The 16,103-nt window shown below is 25.0% G+C and overlaps 2 protein-coding genes across 2 annotated transcripts; one reads left to right on the top strand and one right to left on the bottom strand.

Annotated features, from left to right (window-relative positions):
* The first annotated feature begins 736 nt into the window (after positions 1–736).
* Positions 737–12,422, top strand: LOC127287117 (DNA polymerase theta). The gene is made up of 21 exons (XM_051313878.1): positions 737–1,399; positions 2,840–3,070; positions 3,163–3,416; positions 3,490–3,622; positions 3,698–3,899; positions 3,967–4,162; positions 4,262–4,431; positions 4,498–4,771; positions 4,853–5,189; positions 5,255–5,396; positions 5,457–5,700; positions 5,771–5,912; positions 5,984–8,360; positions 8,447–8,655; positions 10,211–10,388; positions 10,457–10,638; positions 10,710–10,829; positions 10,894–11,229; positions 11,294–11,558; positions 11,638–11,864; positions 11,933–12,422. Exons 1-21 carry the CDS (start codon positions 1,013–1,015, stop codon positions 12,068–12,070), a joined length of 6,744 nt encoding a protein of 2,247 aa, XP_051169835.1. The 5' UTR covers positions 737–1,012; the 3' UTR covers positions 12,071–12,422.
* LOC127287118 (E3 ubiquitin-protein ligase RAD18-like) lies at positions 12,194–16,064 on the bottom strand. Its single transcript, XM_051313879.1, has 7 exons — positions 15,905–16,064; positions 15,479–15,557; positions 14,793–15,384; positions 14,459–14,717; positions 14,330–14,390; positions 13,669–14,268; positions 12,194–13,330 (listed from the first exon to the last, which is right to left on the bottom strand). Exons 1-7 carry the CDS (start codon positions 15,959–15,961, stop codon positions 12,861–12,863), a joined length of 2,118 nt encoding a protein of 705 aa, XP_051169836.1. The 5' UTR covers positions 15,962–16,064; the 3' UTR covers positions 12,194–12,860.
* Positions 16,065–16,103: the final 39 nt, after the last annotated feature.

Genomic DNA, 16,103 nt, shown 5'->3' with positions numbered 1-16,103 from the left:
ATCATAATTTCTTTATTTTCGAATTTAATTCTAAAGGTGCTTATATACCTCAAATTTCGATCAGATGAACATTATTTCTGGACCGTGAAAATGCGTGAAAAGTCATTTTCACGGCGGGTATTTTTGAATTGTTTTATACAAAAAATGTTTTTTTAAGAAACATGTACACATGTACACTGTACAAACCATTTCACAAACATCGTCATTTTACACTTTCTTGTAGCAGAAACGTTTTAAAGCAAAATTTGCTAAATTTTTCAATCAAATCATCTTTTTATCACTATTTTAAAGTGTTCTTACATATTAAAACAATTATTTAATATTATATTTCTTAAAAAAAACATTTTTTGTTTAAAACAATTCAAAAATACCCGCCGTGAAAATGACTTTTCACGCATTTTCACGGTCCAGAAATAATGTTCATCTGATCGAAATTTGAGGTATATAAGCACCTTAACCTAAATATTAAAATCACTAATTGTAAATTAAAGTAAATAAAATTTCGTCGAATTTGCATTTCAATTAATCTTCATAGCATCAAATTATTATTTAAAATAAATTTTACTTAATCGAATTTCAATAACTTATAATTTACATTCTAATTTTTATTTAATCGAATTATCGCGCCACATAATGGTCACGTGACCGAATCGTTTGTCTGCAACTCGGAAAAGCCATTGTGTATAGAGCTTAAAGACCGTTAAACAGGACATGTGGTTATAAACAGTTGTCAGTTGTAAACAATACAATGGCTCTCTTGAGTCTTTTAATTATTTTTATTAATTATACTCATAAAAATATTTTAAAAAAAAATGTAACATATTTAAGAATTAGAGTCTATTAATAATTGTTTACATATGTAGTGAAGTAGTTTTTTACCATAATTTTTTTTTCTTTCAAAAATGTGCAATAATTACACGAGTCATTTACAATTGAAAATTTTAATTCAAATATCAAATTACTATTACTATTATTATTATTATTAAACAAATATATTTGCAAAAATCAAAAAATGCAGAATTCTAATAAAAATTCTGAATATTCAAAACCATCGACTTCTAAAATAAATTATGATTCTCATTTTGATAAAGAGAATATTAAAATTTCTAAATCAAATACAAAAGAAGAATCTCTTCTTTTTAAAAGATCAACAAGAAGGAAAAAAATTAAATCAAATGAAGTTGTAAAATTAAATCTTGAAGAATTAAATATTTTGGAGAATGAAAATGAATTGGATTCACCTATTGGAAATGAAAGTTTTAATAGTAATAATGCTTTAAATACAAATATATTTGTTGTTTCAACACAAGAAGCTACAAATTGTACAATAATTGACTCACAGGGGTCTTTAGATCAATTAAAACTTGCTAATTGGGGTTTACCTCGCTCAATTCTTAAGGTATAAATATTTTTTTTTTTTATTTTGAATAATAGATTTAATTAGATTTATTTCTCTATTTTGTATTTATTACAAAGTTTTACAATTTTTTTTTCCTATAATCTTAAAAAAAAAAAAAAAAAAAAAAACGCTGTGTCTATTTAGCCCGCCAGCGGGAGGAATAGTGACGATAGATTATTTAGCCCGCTAGCGGGAGAAATGCAAGATTTTGGATATTTAGCCCGCTTATTTTAAAAAATCACCAAAATAAGAACTATTTAGTTTGCAGTAAGTATTTAAAATATTTTTTATTTTTCTTATTTATTTATTCAAGAATAATAAAATATATTTTATTATATAAAATGTATATTAAGTGCAATTAAAAATAAGGCAATCGTTTATTTAAATATATTAATGTGATTTAATACAAAGTTTATTTGCTCCAAAATAAATTGTTTTGGTATGGTTGTTTAATTTACTTAATTATTTAATTAAAGTTGTGGTAAAAAAAACAATTTTTTGTTTAAACCAAATTTATTGTAAGAAAACTATTTAACTACAGGTACATTTATTTTCTAATAAATTATTAGAAAATAGTTTATGGAATTATTTTCTATTGAAAATTTAAATTTCCAAATAAAAATTAATTTTTGAAATACAATTAAAATTCTTATATTTTATAAATACGTATGGGGCATTCCACGGGAAATTTTCATTCAAAATTTTTTTTGTCCGAATAATTTTTTTCGTAATCTATATGAAAAATAAGGAAATACGTATTTTTTTATTTGATGAAAATGAAGGATAAAAGGATAAAACTGAAGTTACCAACGTTGATTCAACGAAAAAAATAAAAGTTAAGGATTCTAATTCCCATCAAAGAAATTTATTTATTTTCAACCCTCCATAAACTATTCTCTAATAATTTATTAAAAAATAAATATACCTGTAGTTAAACAGTTTTCTTACAATAAATTTGGTTTAAACAAAAAATTGTTTCTTTACCACAACTTTAATTAAATAATTAATTAAATTAAATAATAATATAATATTTTTTAAATAAACAACCCTACCAAAACAATTCATTTTGGAGCAAATAAACTTTGTATTAAATCACATTAATATATTTAAATAAACGATTGCCTTATTTTTAATTGCACTTAATATACATTTTATATAATAAAATATATTTTATTATTCTAGAATAAATAAATAAAAAATATTTTAAATCCTACTTACTGCAAACTAAATAGTTCTCATTTTGATGATTTTTTAAAAATAAGCGGGCTAAATAGCCAAAATCTTGCATTTCTCCCGCTAGCGGGCTAAATAATCTATCACAACTATTCCTCCCGCTAGCGGGGTAAATAATCTATCTCCACTATTCCTCCCGTAAGCGGGCTAAATAGACACAGCGAAAAAAAAATGTTAATTTTAAAAAGAATTGAAATTTTTTTTCAGAAATACGAATCGAGAGGAATTAAATCAATGTTTCCCTGGCAAGTTGAATGTTTATCAAATGAAAGAATAATTAGAGAAAATAGAAATCTCGTTTATTCAGCGCCAACATCAGCTGGAAAAACTTTAGTCGCTGAAATTTTACTTATAAAAACAGTTTTGGAACGAAAAAAGAAGGCAATTTTTATTTTACCTTTTGTTTCAGTAGTTCGTGAGAAAATGTTCTATTTTCAAGTTAGTATAGTTTTTAAATAAAATTCGTTTTTTTTTTTTTTTTTTAAATTTCTATTAATTGAATATTGAATATTAATGTATTTTTTATTTAGGATTTACTTTCTGATAGTGGAATAAGAGTTGAGGGATTCATGGGAAGTGTAGTTCCCGCTGGTGGTTTTCAATCAGTAAATATTGCAATAGCAACAATTGAAAAAGCAAATACATTAATAAATCGTTTATTAGAAGAGGAAGATTTAATGTCAATTGGAGCAGTTGTTATTGATGAACTTCATCTTCTAGGCGATTCAAATCGTGGATATATTTTAGAGCTTTTACTCACAAAACTTCGATACATAACACTCAAGTAATTAAAAATTATTATTAAAAAAAAAAAAAAAAAATTAAATATTAAATTTATTCGTTAAATTATTTAATAGATATGAAGATATAAAAATACAATTAATTGGAATGTCGGCGACACTACCGAATTTATCAATGTTAGCCGATTGGTTGGATGCTGAATTATATAAAACTGATTTTCGACCAATTCCACTTGATGAACAATGCAAGGTAATTAAACAAATAAAATAATTTAAATTTTATAATTTAAAATAATTTTAATTTTTAAAAAATACAAATTTTCAGATCGATTCAATAATTTATAATCGTCAATTAGAATTAATTAGAGAATTACCCATAATTCCGGAAATAATAAACGATGTTGAAAATATTATACAACTTTGCATTGAAACTATCGAAGGTGGTCATGGAATATTAATATTTTGTCCCACAAAAAATTGGTGTGAAAAATTAGCTCTACAAATGGCGTCAGCATTTTTAAGCATAGGTTTGTGTTTTTTTTTTAATTTTATATAAACTTAATTTGGAATCATTGAATGAATTTCTAAATTTAGGTCGTTCTGATTCACAATTGGGGCAAGTTTTACAAAAAAGTTTAGATGCATCGGCAATATTTGAAACTCTTGAACAACTTAAAAGAACGCCAACTGGTTTGGATAGTGTTTTAAAAAATACAGTTTCATTTGGAATTGCTTTTCATCATGCTGGATTAACAATAGACGAACGTGATATTATTGAAGGAAGTTTTAGGTAGAAATTTTTTATTATTTTCCACTTTTCTAAATAAATTCATCTTTTTTTGTAAATTCTAATTATAATTTTTGTAAAAAAAAAAAAAATCTTTTTCAGAACTGGCTCTTTAAAAGTACTTGTGGCAACTTCGACTTTAAGTACAGGTGTTAATTTACCAGCGAGAAGAGTTATAATTCGTTCGCCTTGTTTTCATAATAAACCATTGGATACACTTTCCTATCAGCAGATGATTGGACGCGCTGGTCGCATGGGAAAAGATACTGCTGGTAAATTGAAAAGAAATTTTTTTTTCTTTTTAAATCTAATTTGAAATTTAAAAATATTATTTACAGGGGAAAGTATTCTTATTTGTAAATCAAATGAGAAAGCAATTGCTGTAAATTTATTAACAGCCTCTTTAAAGCCAATAGAATCTTGTTTAGAAGATTCTGGACCATTAATGCGTTCTCTTCTCGAAGCAATTGCCAGTGATATTGTACGAACTCCCGAGGATCTTGATTGTTATATAAAATGTACATTCATTAATTTACAAGAGGAAGGCGAGGGTTCAATATCAAATGCAGTAAAAGAGGCAGTTCAATTTTTAGTGATTAATGAATTTTTAATGTAAGATGTTTTCTAATTTTAGTTAGAAGTAATTTTTTTCTTTCTTTATTTTTTTTTAATATTGTAGTTTTATATTTTCAGGTTACAAGAGAGCAAAGAGGAACATTTAAAAAGATGGAGCGCAACTCCTTTGGGAAAAGCGTGTTTATCGGCTTCAGTTCCACCGAAAGAGGGTTTATTTCTCTTTGAGGAATTATTAAAAGCTCGAAAATGTATTGCATTGGATACGGAACTTCATGTTGTTTATTTGGTTACACCTTATAATGCAGGATCGCAAATTGGTCAAATTGATTGGATGAATTATTTAGAAATGTGGTCAACATTGGCTGAACCGGAAAAAAGAGTCGCAAAACTCGTTGGCGTTGAGGAAAGATTTTTATTAACTGCAGTGAGAGGTGGCATCGCTCCAGGCAAAAGTGTAAATAAATTTTACTAATAAATTTTCTTTTATTTTACATTTTTTTAAATTGTTTTTTTTTATAGCTGAATATTCACAAGAGATTTTACACTGCACTTGCGCTTTACGAACTTGTGAGAGAAATTCCTTTGTATAAAGTTTGTAAAAAATTCGGTTGTGGTCGTGGATTACTTCAAAGTTTGCAACAATCGTCTTCAACTTATGCAGGTAAATTCTATTTTTATTTCTTTCCCATTTCGGCAAAAATAGGTATTTTTTTTTTTAAAGGAATGATTACAAGTTTCTGTAAACAATTAAATTGGAATTGTATGGAATTGCTCGTTGCTCAATTTCAAACTCGTTTACAATTTGGAGTCAGTAGGGATTTGATGGATTTATTACGAATTCCAAGTTTAAATGGCCTGCGAGCAAGAAGTCTTTATAAAGAAGGCATAACTACAATTGTCGAATTAGCCGTTGCAAATGAACTCGAAGTCGAACGAGCTTTACATAAGGCACTTCCATTTGAAAGGTATTTAAAAAAAACAATATATTTAAAATATAAATAAATTTTTAACAATGTAAAAAAATATTCATTATAGTGAAAAGGAACAGAACGGAGAAGGTCAATTTGAACTTGCGAGGCAAAATAAAGTGAGAACAACTTTTATAACCGGTAAAGATGGTCTCACAACTCGTGAAGCGGCCGCACTCTTAATTCAAGAGGCTCGAACTCTTCTTCAAGTTTGTAAACTTTATTTTCTTAAATTCTTTTTTTTTTTAATTTTAATTTTAAATTGAATTTCTATTTTCAGAATGAATTGGGAGTTCGTGATGTACAATGGGAGGAAAAAGAAGTGAATTCGAATAGAATTGAAGAAAATGCAGAACTTTCAAATAAAGCCAAAGACAGTCAAACTGTAATAACTCAAAATTCTTCAATTAAAAATATTAATAAATCCAAAAAAGATACGAGAAATAAACAGGAATTAAGCATTGAAAAAACGAAAATTTCTCAAAAATCTCAAGAAAATGAAGAAAGTCTCTCAATTCTCGAGCCACTTGTTCTCTCGGAGAGTGATTTACCAATATCGCAAAAAAGTGTTTATGAAAATATTGATAAAGAAGTAGAAAATGCATTAGAGGAGGCCCTCGTCAATAATGTTTTATTAGAGGAAGAAAAGAAAAGTAATGAATCATTTGAAAGTCAAAATTTATTTGACAGTGAATATTCAGTCAATGATTGCAGTGCCTTGGAACAAAATGTTTTGGGTTCATTACGTTTATCTGATTTTGAAGCAACAAATATTTCAAGAAAACGATCAAGTACCTGCTCACAATTAAATTCAATTGATCAAGAAACATCAAAAATTCCAAAAACAAACGATTTATCGAAACAAATACCACAAGCCGAAGAATTAAATGAAAATATTGATTTGGAATTAACATTCTTTGGTGAAACTGCATTTAATACAATTTTAGGAGAAAATCAAATTAATCTAAACGAGAGAAATATTCATGAGACTTCTGATTTTGAATTAGCAGAGAAAGAAAATTCAAATCCGCTAATTTTAAAATATAATAATAATAATATTCCAGAAATTTCTGGAGTTCGTCTCTCTGAATTCGAAGTAACACAAAATGAATCGAACAAAATTAAAGAAACTTCAACAAATTTACATGAAATTAAAGAAATTGAAAATAATAAAAATATTCTTTCAGGAATAAATGTTGCCGATTTTGAAATTTCAGATAAAATAAATACACAAAAAAGTAATGAAATTGAAAATAAAAATATTCTTTCAGGAATAAATGTTGCTGATTTTGAAATTACGAATAATACAAATCCAAACGAAAGTAAAATTGTAAATGAATCTGATAAAAATGTTCTTTCAGGAATAAATGTTGTCGATTTTGAAATTACAGAAAATTCACACGAAAATAAAGAAATTGAACCTAAGAAAAATGTTCTTTCAGGTATAAATGTTTCTGATTTTGAAATTACAGAGAAAATAAATAGTACAGTAATTTTAAATTCAGAAGCGAGTGATTTAACAATAAGCAATTTAGCAAAATCCCATCATGAATCATCATTGAGAACAACTAAAGAACTTTTATCAGGAATTAATTTCTCCGATTTTGAATTAAGCAAACAATCGACATCTAAAACGAGAAAACAAATTCAAATTAAAAACAAAGATAAAAACAAAGAACAACAAATTAAAGAAAATCAAAAATTAAAAGAAACAACAAAAAAATCTAATAATGAAAATTCAAATTTACCGAGAATTAAATCAAATATAAATATGAATAATTTGGAAATAACAAGAGTCAAAGTTCCAACAAAAACATCACAAGAATCAAAAATAAAACCCGATAATTTATCCTATTGGGATCAAGATTCTTGGGATAGTGTTAATTTAAATAAAAAAGATTCTAATAAAGAAAAGAAAAATAATTTGAAAACAAATGAAACGATAACAAAAAAGAAAACATTATCAAAAGATGTGAAAAAAGTTACAAAAACAATAATTGGAAAAAGAAAATTTTCTGTAACTGATCAAGGTTCACCAATTGCGAGTATTGAAACTTTTGAAAAACGAAGAACATCCGTTGTATCAACTGATTCAGATTCGGACGATATGTTTGCATTACCAAAAAAAATTAAATTATCCCGTCGAAAAACTGTTATTAATAAAAATATCGAGAAAATTGAACCAAAAAATTTGGCAATGACAGATTTTGCAAAACCAGGTCCAAGTAAAATAGAAATGAAAAATAGTGAAAAATTCATTAGATCAAATTTGGCAAGTAATTCAAGTTTTGATGATAGTCTTATATTTTCAGATGATGATAGTTCAATAGAGATTTCAATAGAAAAAAAGAAAATTACAACATCATTGAATGATCGTAATAAATGGAAACCGGCTAATATTATTTCTAGCAAAAAAACATTAACAATTTTAAAACAAAAATTAACAAAACGAATTGACATTGCATTTGCACTTGATTTAGAAACAATAGTTGAAGATAAAATTATCATTGGTGCAAGAATTATCGGTGTTGAAAATAATGATGAGGGTAGAAAGTCAAAAAATGAAAAATTTGTCTACAAGGATAAAAAACTTTGTGGAATAACTATTTCATGGGGATTTCAAGCACTTTATTATATTCCACTTAATAATGAACCAGGTTTGTTAAAAAAAAAAAAAATTATTGAATTTTAAAAATTCTTTTCTTATTGATTTAAAATTAAAAAAAAAATTTTTCTTTTTCAGAAATAAAATTATCACTGAAGGAACGTGTGAATTTTTTAACTGAACTTTTAACGAATTCTTCAATGAATATTCGATGTTTTTTAGCAAGAAAAATTTATAAATTAATTTATCATTGCTGTGGAATAATTTCTTTATGTAAATTTATTGATCCAAGTGTTGCCGATTGGGTACTTAATTCCGAGGGCAAAAATAAAAATATAAATTATTTGGTAAGTAAACATTTAGTTTTATTTAATAACTAGCTGTCGCACCCGTCTTCGACGGTTATAATATTTAGATTTAATAAATTTTGAAATTTATAATTACATCCAACTATACGTGTTCTTCTGTATTAAAATATCTTTTTATAAATTTTTAATTATTATTTATTCAATTCAATTTAATTTTTTCACTGTTTTTAATAAAATTAAAATAATTTAAAATTGTATTTAATTTTATAGTATTGAAAATAAAAATTATTTTAATCAATATAATTTAAATTAAAATTTTAAAAAACTTTAAAAATTATTTGAAGAATAAATTTTTAATAGAAAAATTTCTATTAAAAATTTATTCTTCAAATAATTTTTAAAGTTTTTTAAAATTTTAATTTAAATTGTATTGATTAAAATAATTTAGAATTAGAAAAACAATAAAATTAAATACAATTTTAAATTATTTTAATTTTATTAAAAGCAGTGAAAAAATTAAATTGAATTGAATAAATAATAATTAAAAATTTATAAAAGATATTTTAATACAGGAGAACACGTATAGTTGGATGTAATTATGAAAATAATTTAATTTTATTATATTTATTATATTATATTTAAGTTTATTTAGTTTATTTAGTTTTATTATATATATATATATATATATATATATAATAATAATAATAATAATAATAATAATAATAATAATAATAATTTAAATATAATAATTGTTAATTTCAAAGAGTAAAAAAGTAATTTTCGATTTTTTATTTTTACAATATCTGATTTCATATTCAGATTTGCAATTATTAATTTTAAAATTCTGATAAAATTCTTAAAATTTCTTGTTAAAAGCATACTTAATTGGTCACAAAATTTTAAATAAAGAACGTTTAGTAAAGAATTATCAAAAAATAAAAAATGTTAAATTTTTTAAATTTTTTGAAAGTGTCATATTTTTGTTTAAATTAATATTTTTCATTGGTGTGCAGCTAAGATTGCGTTTAATACCCAACAGACTAAAAACATTATTGTTTTACTTATAAAAAGTTGAACATAACGAATTCTTATATTACAATGTTATTAAAAAAATTGGAAATTCAAAAATTTGATTTAGACTTTTAAATTCAGACTATTTACTTAATTTAATAAAAAAATTGATTGCATTTATGTGAAAAAATTAGGTACAAATAGTTTCAAATCAATCTGACAAAAAATAAAAAATTTGCATTTTTTTGATTTTTTTAAATTTTTTGAAAAAATGTCATAACTTTCGTTCATGTTAATATTTTTTAATTAAATATGGCTAAGATTTTAAGTTACGTTAAGACTGAATACACTGCCAAGTTTCACCTCAATCGGTTGAGCCGTTTTAAAGTTGTGCCGGTACAAAATATTGACGACAGACAGACAGACAGACAGAATTTTTATTTATGGCATATTTGTTATCTTTACTACTTAAAATGATAAACTATGCAAGAAAAAATTAATTTGGAGCAATGTACAAACAAAAGTCTGATTTTATTAATATAGATTTAGTATCTTCTTTTTTTTTTCTTTATAATTGTTTTAGGTTGCAAAATATTATCCAATTGCTCATGATTATTATGAAAATCGTAATCAATTTGAAAATAATAGTGAATTTATGGAAAATGAATCAACAAAAGAAGCTGTACTTATTTGGCATATAACGGAAGTACTTTTAAAACAACTTCATGAAAAGAGTATGACATTATTAACAACGTTTAAAGGTACTGTTTTTTTTTTATTTGGCAATTTTTTTTATATTATAATAAATTGATTTATAAACAATTTTCAGATGTTGAAATGGATGTTTTGTCAGTTTTAAGTAGAATGGAACTGAGAGGTTTGGGAATAAATTTACCGGCTTTAAAAGAATTATCGGATGTAATTAAACGTGAAATATCACTTTTGGAAAAAAAAGCTTTTTACTTAGCTGGTAAAAAATTCAATTTCATGTCATCCTCAAATGTTGCTCAGGTTTGTAAAATAAAAAAAAAACAATTTCTTTTTCTTTTTCACTTAAATTTATATTAATGAAAATATTTTAGATTTTAGGATTACAAAAAGGAAAACGAACCTCGACAAGTAAAACTGTTTTGGAACAATCCGATCATCCAATTGCAAAATTAATTATATCGTGGAGAAAATTAAGCACTCTTCAATCATTGGTAAATTTTTTCTAATTGAAATTTTTTTTTTTGTATCATAATTTTTTTTCTTTTTTTGTTTCAGGTGGTAATACCACTTTTGAATGATGCGAAAAATTCACGAATACACGGCTCACATATAACTCATACATTAACGGGTAGAATTTCAATGCAAGAGCCAAATTTACAAAATATTCCCAAAGATTTTAATTCCGAGGATAATACATTTGTAATAAGTATTCGAATGGCATTTATTCCAACTGTTGGAAATATTATACTTTCCGCTGATTATTGCCAATTGGAACTTCGTGTATTGGCTCATTTTGCAAATGATTTATTACTTCGTTCAATTATGAGACAAGAGGGAAGTGATATTTTCAAAAGTATTTCGGCAAAATGGAATAAAATCAATGAGGATATGGTTGAGTAAAATTTTTTTTTATATTTTTAATTTTAAATTTGTTAATTTAATTAAAATTTTTTAGGTAGACGATAAAATTCGACAGAGAACGAAACAACTTTGCTATGGAATGATTTATGGAATGGGAACAAAATCACTTGCCGAAAGTTTATCGGTAACTGAAGATGAGGCTAAAGAATTTTTGGAAACATTTATGAGGACTTTTAAAGGAATACGTTTATGGCTATCAAATGTTATTGAAAGAGCGCGTATCGATGGTTATATAACAACAATAACAAAACGTTGTCGATTAATTCCAGGCATATGGAGCGATAATCGTTCTGAGAAATGTAAATTTTTTTTTTATATTTTCCATTTTCTAAAGTTCTTTTATAGGATTTGCAAATTTTTTCTTTTTTTTTTTTGTAGCACAAGCAGAACGACAGGCAATAAATACAAAAATTCAAGGAACAGCGTCGGATATTGCCAAAAAAGCAATGGTTCTAATTGATAGAAAATTGCAGGAAGAATTTTTCACAAGTCCTGTGATTTTTCCTTCAACACGAATAAAAAGAAAATTACGTAGTTCGGGATCAAATTGTGAATTTAGTGGCGCTTATCTTGTTTTACAATTACACGATGAATTATTATTTGAGGTGAGAAACAATTATTTTTTTTTTTTTTAATATTTATAAAAGTTTACAAATTTTTAATAATTTCACAGGTGAATGCAAATGATTTACATCATGTTGCTAAATTAGTAAAAGAATCAATGGAAAATGCTTATAATCTTGAAGTGCCATTACCAGTAAAATTAAAAGTCGGACCAGCGTGGGGCGATCTCAAAGAATACAATTTTTAAAAATTAATCCGACTATAGTGTTGAAAATTTGACCTATTTTTTTTTTTTATAAAAGTAGGCAAATTTTATTTTTTGGAAATATTTTACTTAGAAAAAATTGTTTTTATATTTTAAATTTATTAATTAATTTTATTATTTATATTAGTATTTTAAGGAAAAGAAATTTTTTTCACATAGTGTGAATTTAATACCATTTAATGGTCGATTTTTAAAAAATAATTTCAGTATATTTTTTAGTAATTTAAAACTTTTTAACAAGTCTCAAATTATAATTTAATAATGTACACTGATTTTTTTTTCAATCTTTTATTTTTAAAAATGTAATTAAATAATTAAACAGAATTTGATTAGATTTATTATTATTATTTTTTTTTTTACCAAATACGAAAAACTCGATGGTAAATATAGAAGTCATTTTGATATTTATATATACAGAAAAATATTGACAATCTCATTTATACAAATCTGGACTATTATTTGAAAAAAAGGAAAACTCAATTGATATTTCATAGAAATTAACAGTTTTTTAAATTGTTTTCCAATTCGTGCAATACAAAAAAAAATTCTACAATACGATAAAAAAAAATCTAAAAATTGTTTTACTATTTTCTTTTCAACATTCTTTTTTTTTTTTTGTAGAAAATAAATTTTGTCAAAAAATATACATGCAAGAATATTAATTTTTTTAAAGTCAATTCATTTTGTGACATTTTTTTTCTTCATTATTATGAAAATAAATTTCATTTATATGATAAATAAATAAATATAGGGGAGAATTTTAAAATTATTTTTACGGTGTATGAATTTGTCGACTACGTAATACTCTTGTTGGTGTTTCTGGTTCTGATTCCGATTCAGTGTTATTTTGCATTTTTCTTTTTCTTCGTTTTAAAATTTGTTCTGGCGATGATTCAATTTCATCTAATGAACCATCGAATGCAACTTCAAATGTTGTTGATTCACGTAAAGCATTTTGTAAATGACCATTATTTAATTTTGTCGGTGTTTTTTCTTCATTTGAATATTTATGTGTACGACCACGTTTTCTTATTGGACGTTGAAATAAATTTTCTTCTATAGCATTTTCTTTATCGTCTATTTTTTCTTCTAATTTATTTTCATTAATACTTTTTTCAATTTCCGATTCAAATTCATCACTATCATTTATTTCCGTTTTAAATTCACCTTCATTTGCATTTATTGACAAATTTAATTCCTTTTCGTTTCCATTTATTTCTGAATTTATATTCTCTTCGTTATCTGTAAAAAATTATTCTTTTCTATTCATTCGCAAAAAAAAAAAAAATATATTCCAAAAAGGAATTTAACAATTTATTTAATCAGTCATTTTTTTTTATTCTCGAAAGTCTTATTTTAGAAAACAATTCGATTTTACAATTAAGTCAACTCTTATTTTAACTTAAAATTTTAAAAAATAAATAAATAAAATAAATCTTCAAAACAAATTAAAAAATTAAATTTCATGGCAAAAAAAAAAAATTTTTTTGTCAAATAGGTAAATATTTACAATTTAAAACTATAAAATCACATTATTAAAATTGACGCATGGAGAAATAATTGAGAAACAAATCACGTACCCTTGCTTGGATTAGAGTCAACACTCTCATTGGTCGTATTCAAGGAAATATCTTTTAATTCCTCGTCATCGTGAATACTTTCTAAAAGTTTATCTAGTTCTTGAATATTATTATCATTTAAATTTTTTGTTATTCTCGGCTTTTTGAAATTCCATCCCGATGTCTTCTTTGTTTCATTTTTTTCTGAATTAATAAAATTACTATCATTATTTAATTCTCCATCGACATTATTTGTAGCTAATCTTTTATTTACAAGTGGATTTAAAACATTATCTTCTGAATCACATGATGAATCTTCCAATAGGGAAGAAAATTGCATTTCAATATTTTCTTCACGATTTTCATCAACATTTGTTAAATCAATAATTCTATTATTTTCCACAGTTTCAGAAATTTGTCCATCATTCGAATAACGATGTCCAGATGTTCCTGAATCAGAATCATTCGATACATTTGCAACTGTTTCAGCAACAAGATCTTCATAGAGTGATGACAATTCATTTTTTTCCTCTTCTGTTGTTGTCGTCGTCTTTTTCTTCTTTGGATTTCGTTTTCTCACTTGTTCGATTAATTTATCGAAACTACTTTTGTTTGCTTCACCTTTAAGAACATTTTAATATTTTAATATTTTAAAATTAAAAATTTTTTTTGAAATACTTACAGTAACTTTCATTATGACCTTTGACTGGTTTAACGACTATTGGTTTACTAAATGTCAATACCTATGGAAAATAAAAGAAATTAAAATTTTAAAATTAGACATTGTTTTTTAAAAAAAAATTTCACATACATTTCCTGTAGCGGAAAATACTGCTTTCTTTTCAAGTTGTTCCTCTTCTTCGCATTGTTTAACAATTTCCACAATAGGTCGTTGTACAGTTTTGTCACGCTCTGCATTGTAAAGAATGTAAAATCTATTGAGTCGTAATTTAAGTGCTTTTGAATCGCCAGCGGTGGAAATTCCAAATTCTTTCAATCTTCTACGTAATTCAGAATCTTTCATAAGATTGAGAACAAGCTTTGGAATTGGTTTTAATTTCGATTCGAGTCTGTTGAAAAAAAAAAAGAAATTTTTTTTCATTATAACGAAGAAAATTACAATAGAAAAAAAAAAAAATACTCACGATATAGGACCGGAAGTATTATTCTGTCGTTTTAAACAATCGTCCAAATGTCTATTAATATGAGTTTCAGAAACATTAACACTACAAACTGGACAAGGAACCGTTGGTCCAACATCTTCTTTTTTGCCGTGAATTTTAAATCTTACGGGATTATTGAAAATTGGCGCAATTCCACTTGTCCCAGGACTGAATAAATGTTTTTCAATATTTTCACCATTTGTTGTATCCATTTTTGATGGTGTTTGTGGACTTGAAACATGATTTAATCTTATCGATCTAATAGGCGTTGTTGCCTCTTCATTATTTCGAATACTATTTGGACTTTTGCAACCTGAACGTGGTGTTGACATTATTTGATTGACACGCGATTTAACTGGTGATAAATTTTCTCCACCCACAACACGACGTTCAAATGCTGGTCTTATTGGAAGTCCCTTCATACATAATTTCAAATTATCTCGAACTTTAAGAAAACTTTGTTTAATATTATCCAAATTTCTATTCACACGAAGATCAGTGTCATGTACTTGATTGAAACATGTGGGACATTCATTTTTAAAATTGAGATATCTTCTTATGCATAGACTGCAGTCTGTAAATTTTTTTTTTCACAAATTACTATTTTTATTCCCTTAAAATGAAAAATAGAAAAATTAATTTTTCAAAAATTATAAAACTTTTCTTACAATTGTGAGAGCAAGGCGTCATCACCGCTATTTGTATATATTCGTAGCATATTCCACATGTTAACGATTCCTCAATACTCTAAAAATAATATTTAGAATTAGAAATTCTAATCTAAAAACTTTACTTTAAGGTTGTAATAAATTTTAAGACAATAAAAAAGTCGTTTAAATTAAATTTCAGTATCCTAAATACCTAGGGAAGAAATAATTACAATGCATTGTTATAATAATGTAAATAGTAAACAAAATAACTTCTATCAAATAACTAAATATTTTTCTTCGACAAAATATGTGAATACTAATACCATAAAAAAAATACCATCAAAGTAATACATTTTCTTTACAAATAAATTAAATTTTATATATATTATTTATCTCTTAACCTTAAAATTACACCATTTTTTTTGAAAATAAAGAATAACTTACTTTTAATTCAACAAATTCCTCAGGCCAGAAATTTTCCATATTTTCCACATTATCCATTTTATTTGAATATATTGCAATATTATTAAACTTTTCATTAACTAAATTTTTGATTAGATTTCTTGTTTGGTTAGATTTATGTTTGTGTCGTAGAAAAGCGCGGGATTACATTAAGCTTCATTGCGCATACTCAAATATTTTT

This window comes from Leptopilina boulardi, unplaced genomic scaffold (assembly GCF_019393585.1).
Source record: "Leptopilina boulardi isolate dan_hultmark-lab unplaced genomic scaffold, ZJU_Lbou_2.1 LbouV2_368, whole genome shotgun sequence".
In the NCBI taxonomy this organism is placed as follows: domain Eukaryota; kingdom Metazoa; phylum Arthropoda; class Insecta; order Hymenoptera; family Figitidae; genus Leptopilina; species Leptopilina boulardi.
Note: the sequence above shows the minus strand (reverse complement) of the source record. Positions and strands in the feature narration are given on the sequence as shown.

Coding starts and splice junctions, on each gene's coding strand:
- LOC127287117 (XM_051313878.1), top strand. CDS start 1,013: ATGCAGAATTCTAATAAAAATTCTGAATATTCAAAACCATCGACTTCT. Junction 3,623..3,697: donor CACTTGATGAACAATGCAAG/GTAATTAAACAA, acceptor ACAAATTTTCAG/ATCGATTCAATAATTTATAA. Junction 8,361..8,446: donor TCCACTTAATAATGAACCAG/GTTTGTTAAAAA, acceptor TTTCTTTTTCAG/AAATAAAATTATCACTGAAG.
- LOC127287118 (XM_051313879.1), bottom strand. CDS start 15,961: ATGGATAATGTGGAAAATATGGAAAATTTCTGGCCTGAGGAATTTGTT. Junction 15,385..15,478: donor GACGCCTTGCTCTCACAATT/GTAAGAAAAGTT, acceptor AAAAATTTACAG/ACTGCAGTCTATGCATAAGA. Junction 13,331..13,668: donor TGACTCTAATCCAAGCAAGG/GTACGTGATTTG, acceptor AATTTTTTACAG/ATAACGAAGAGAATATAAAT.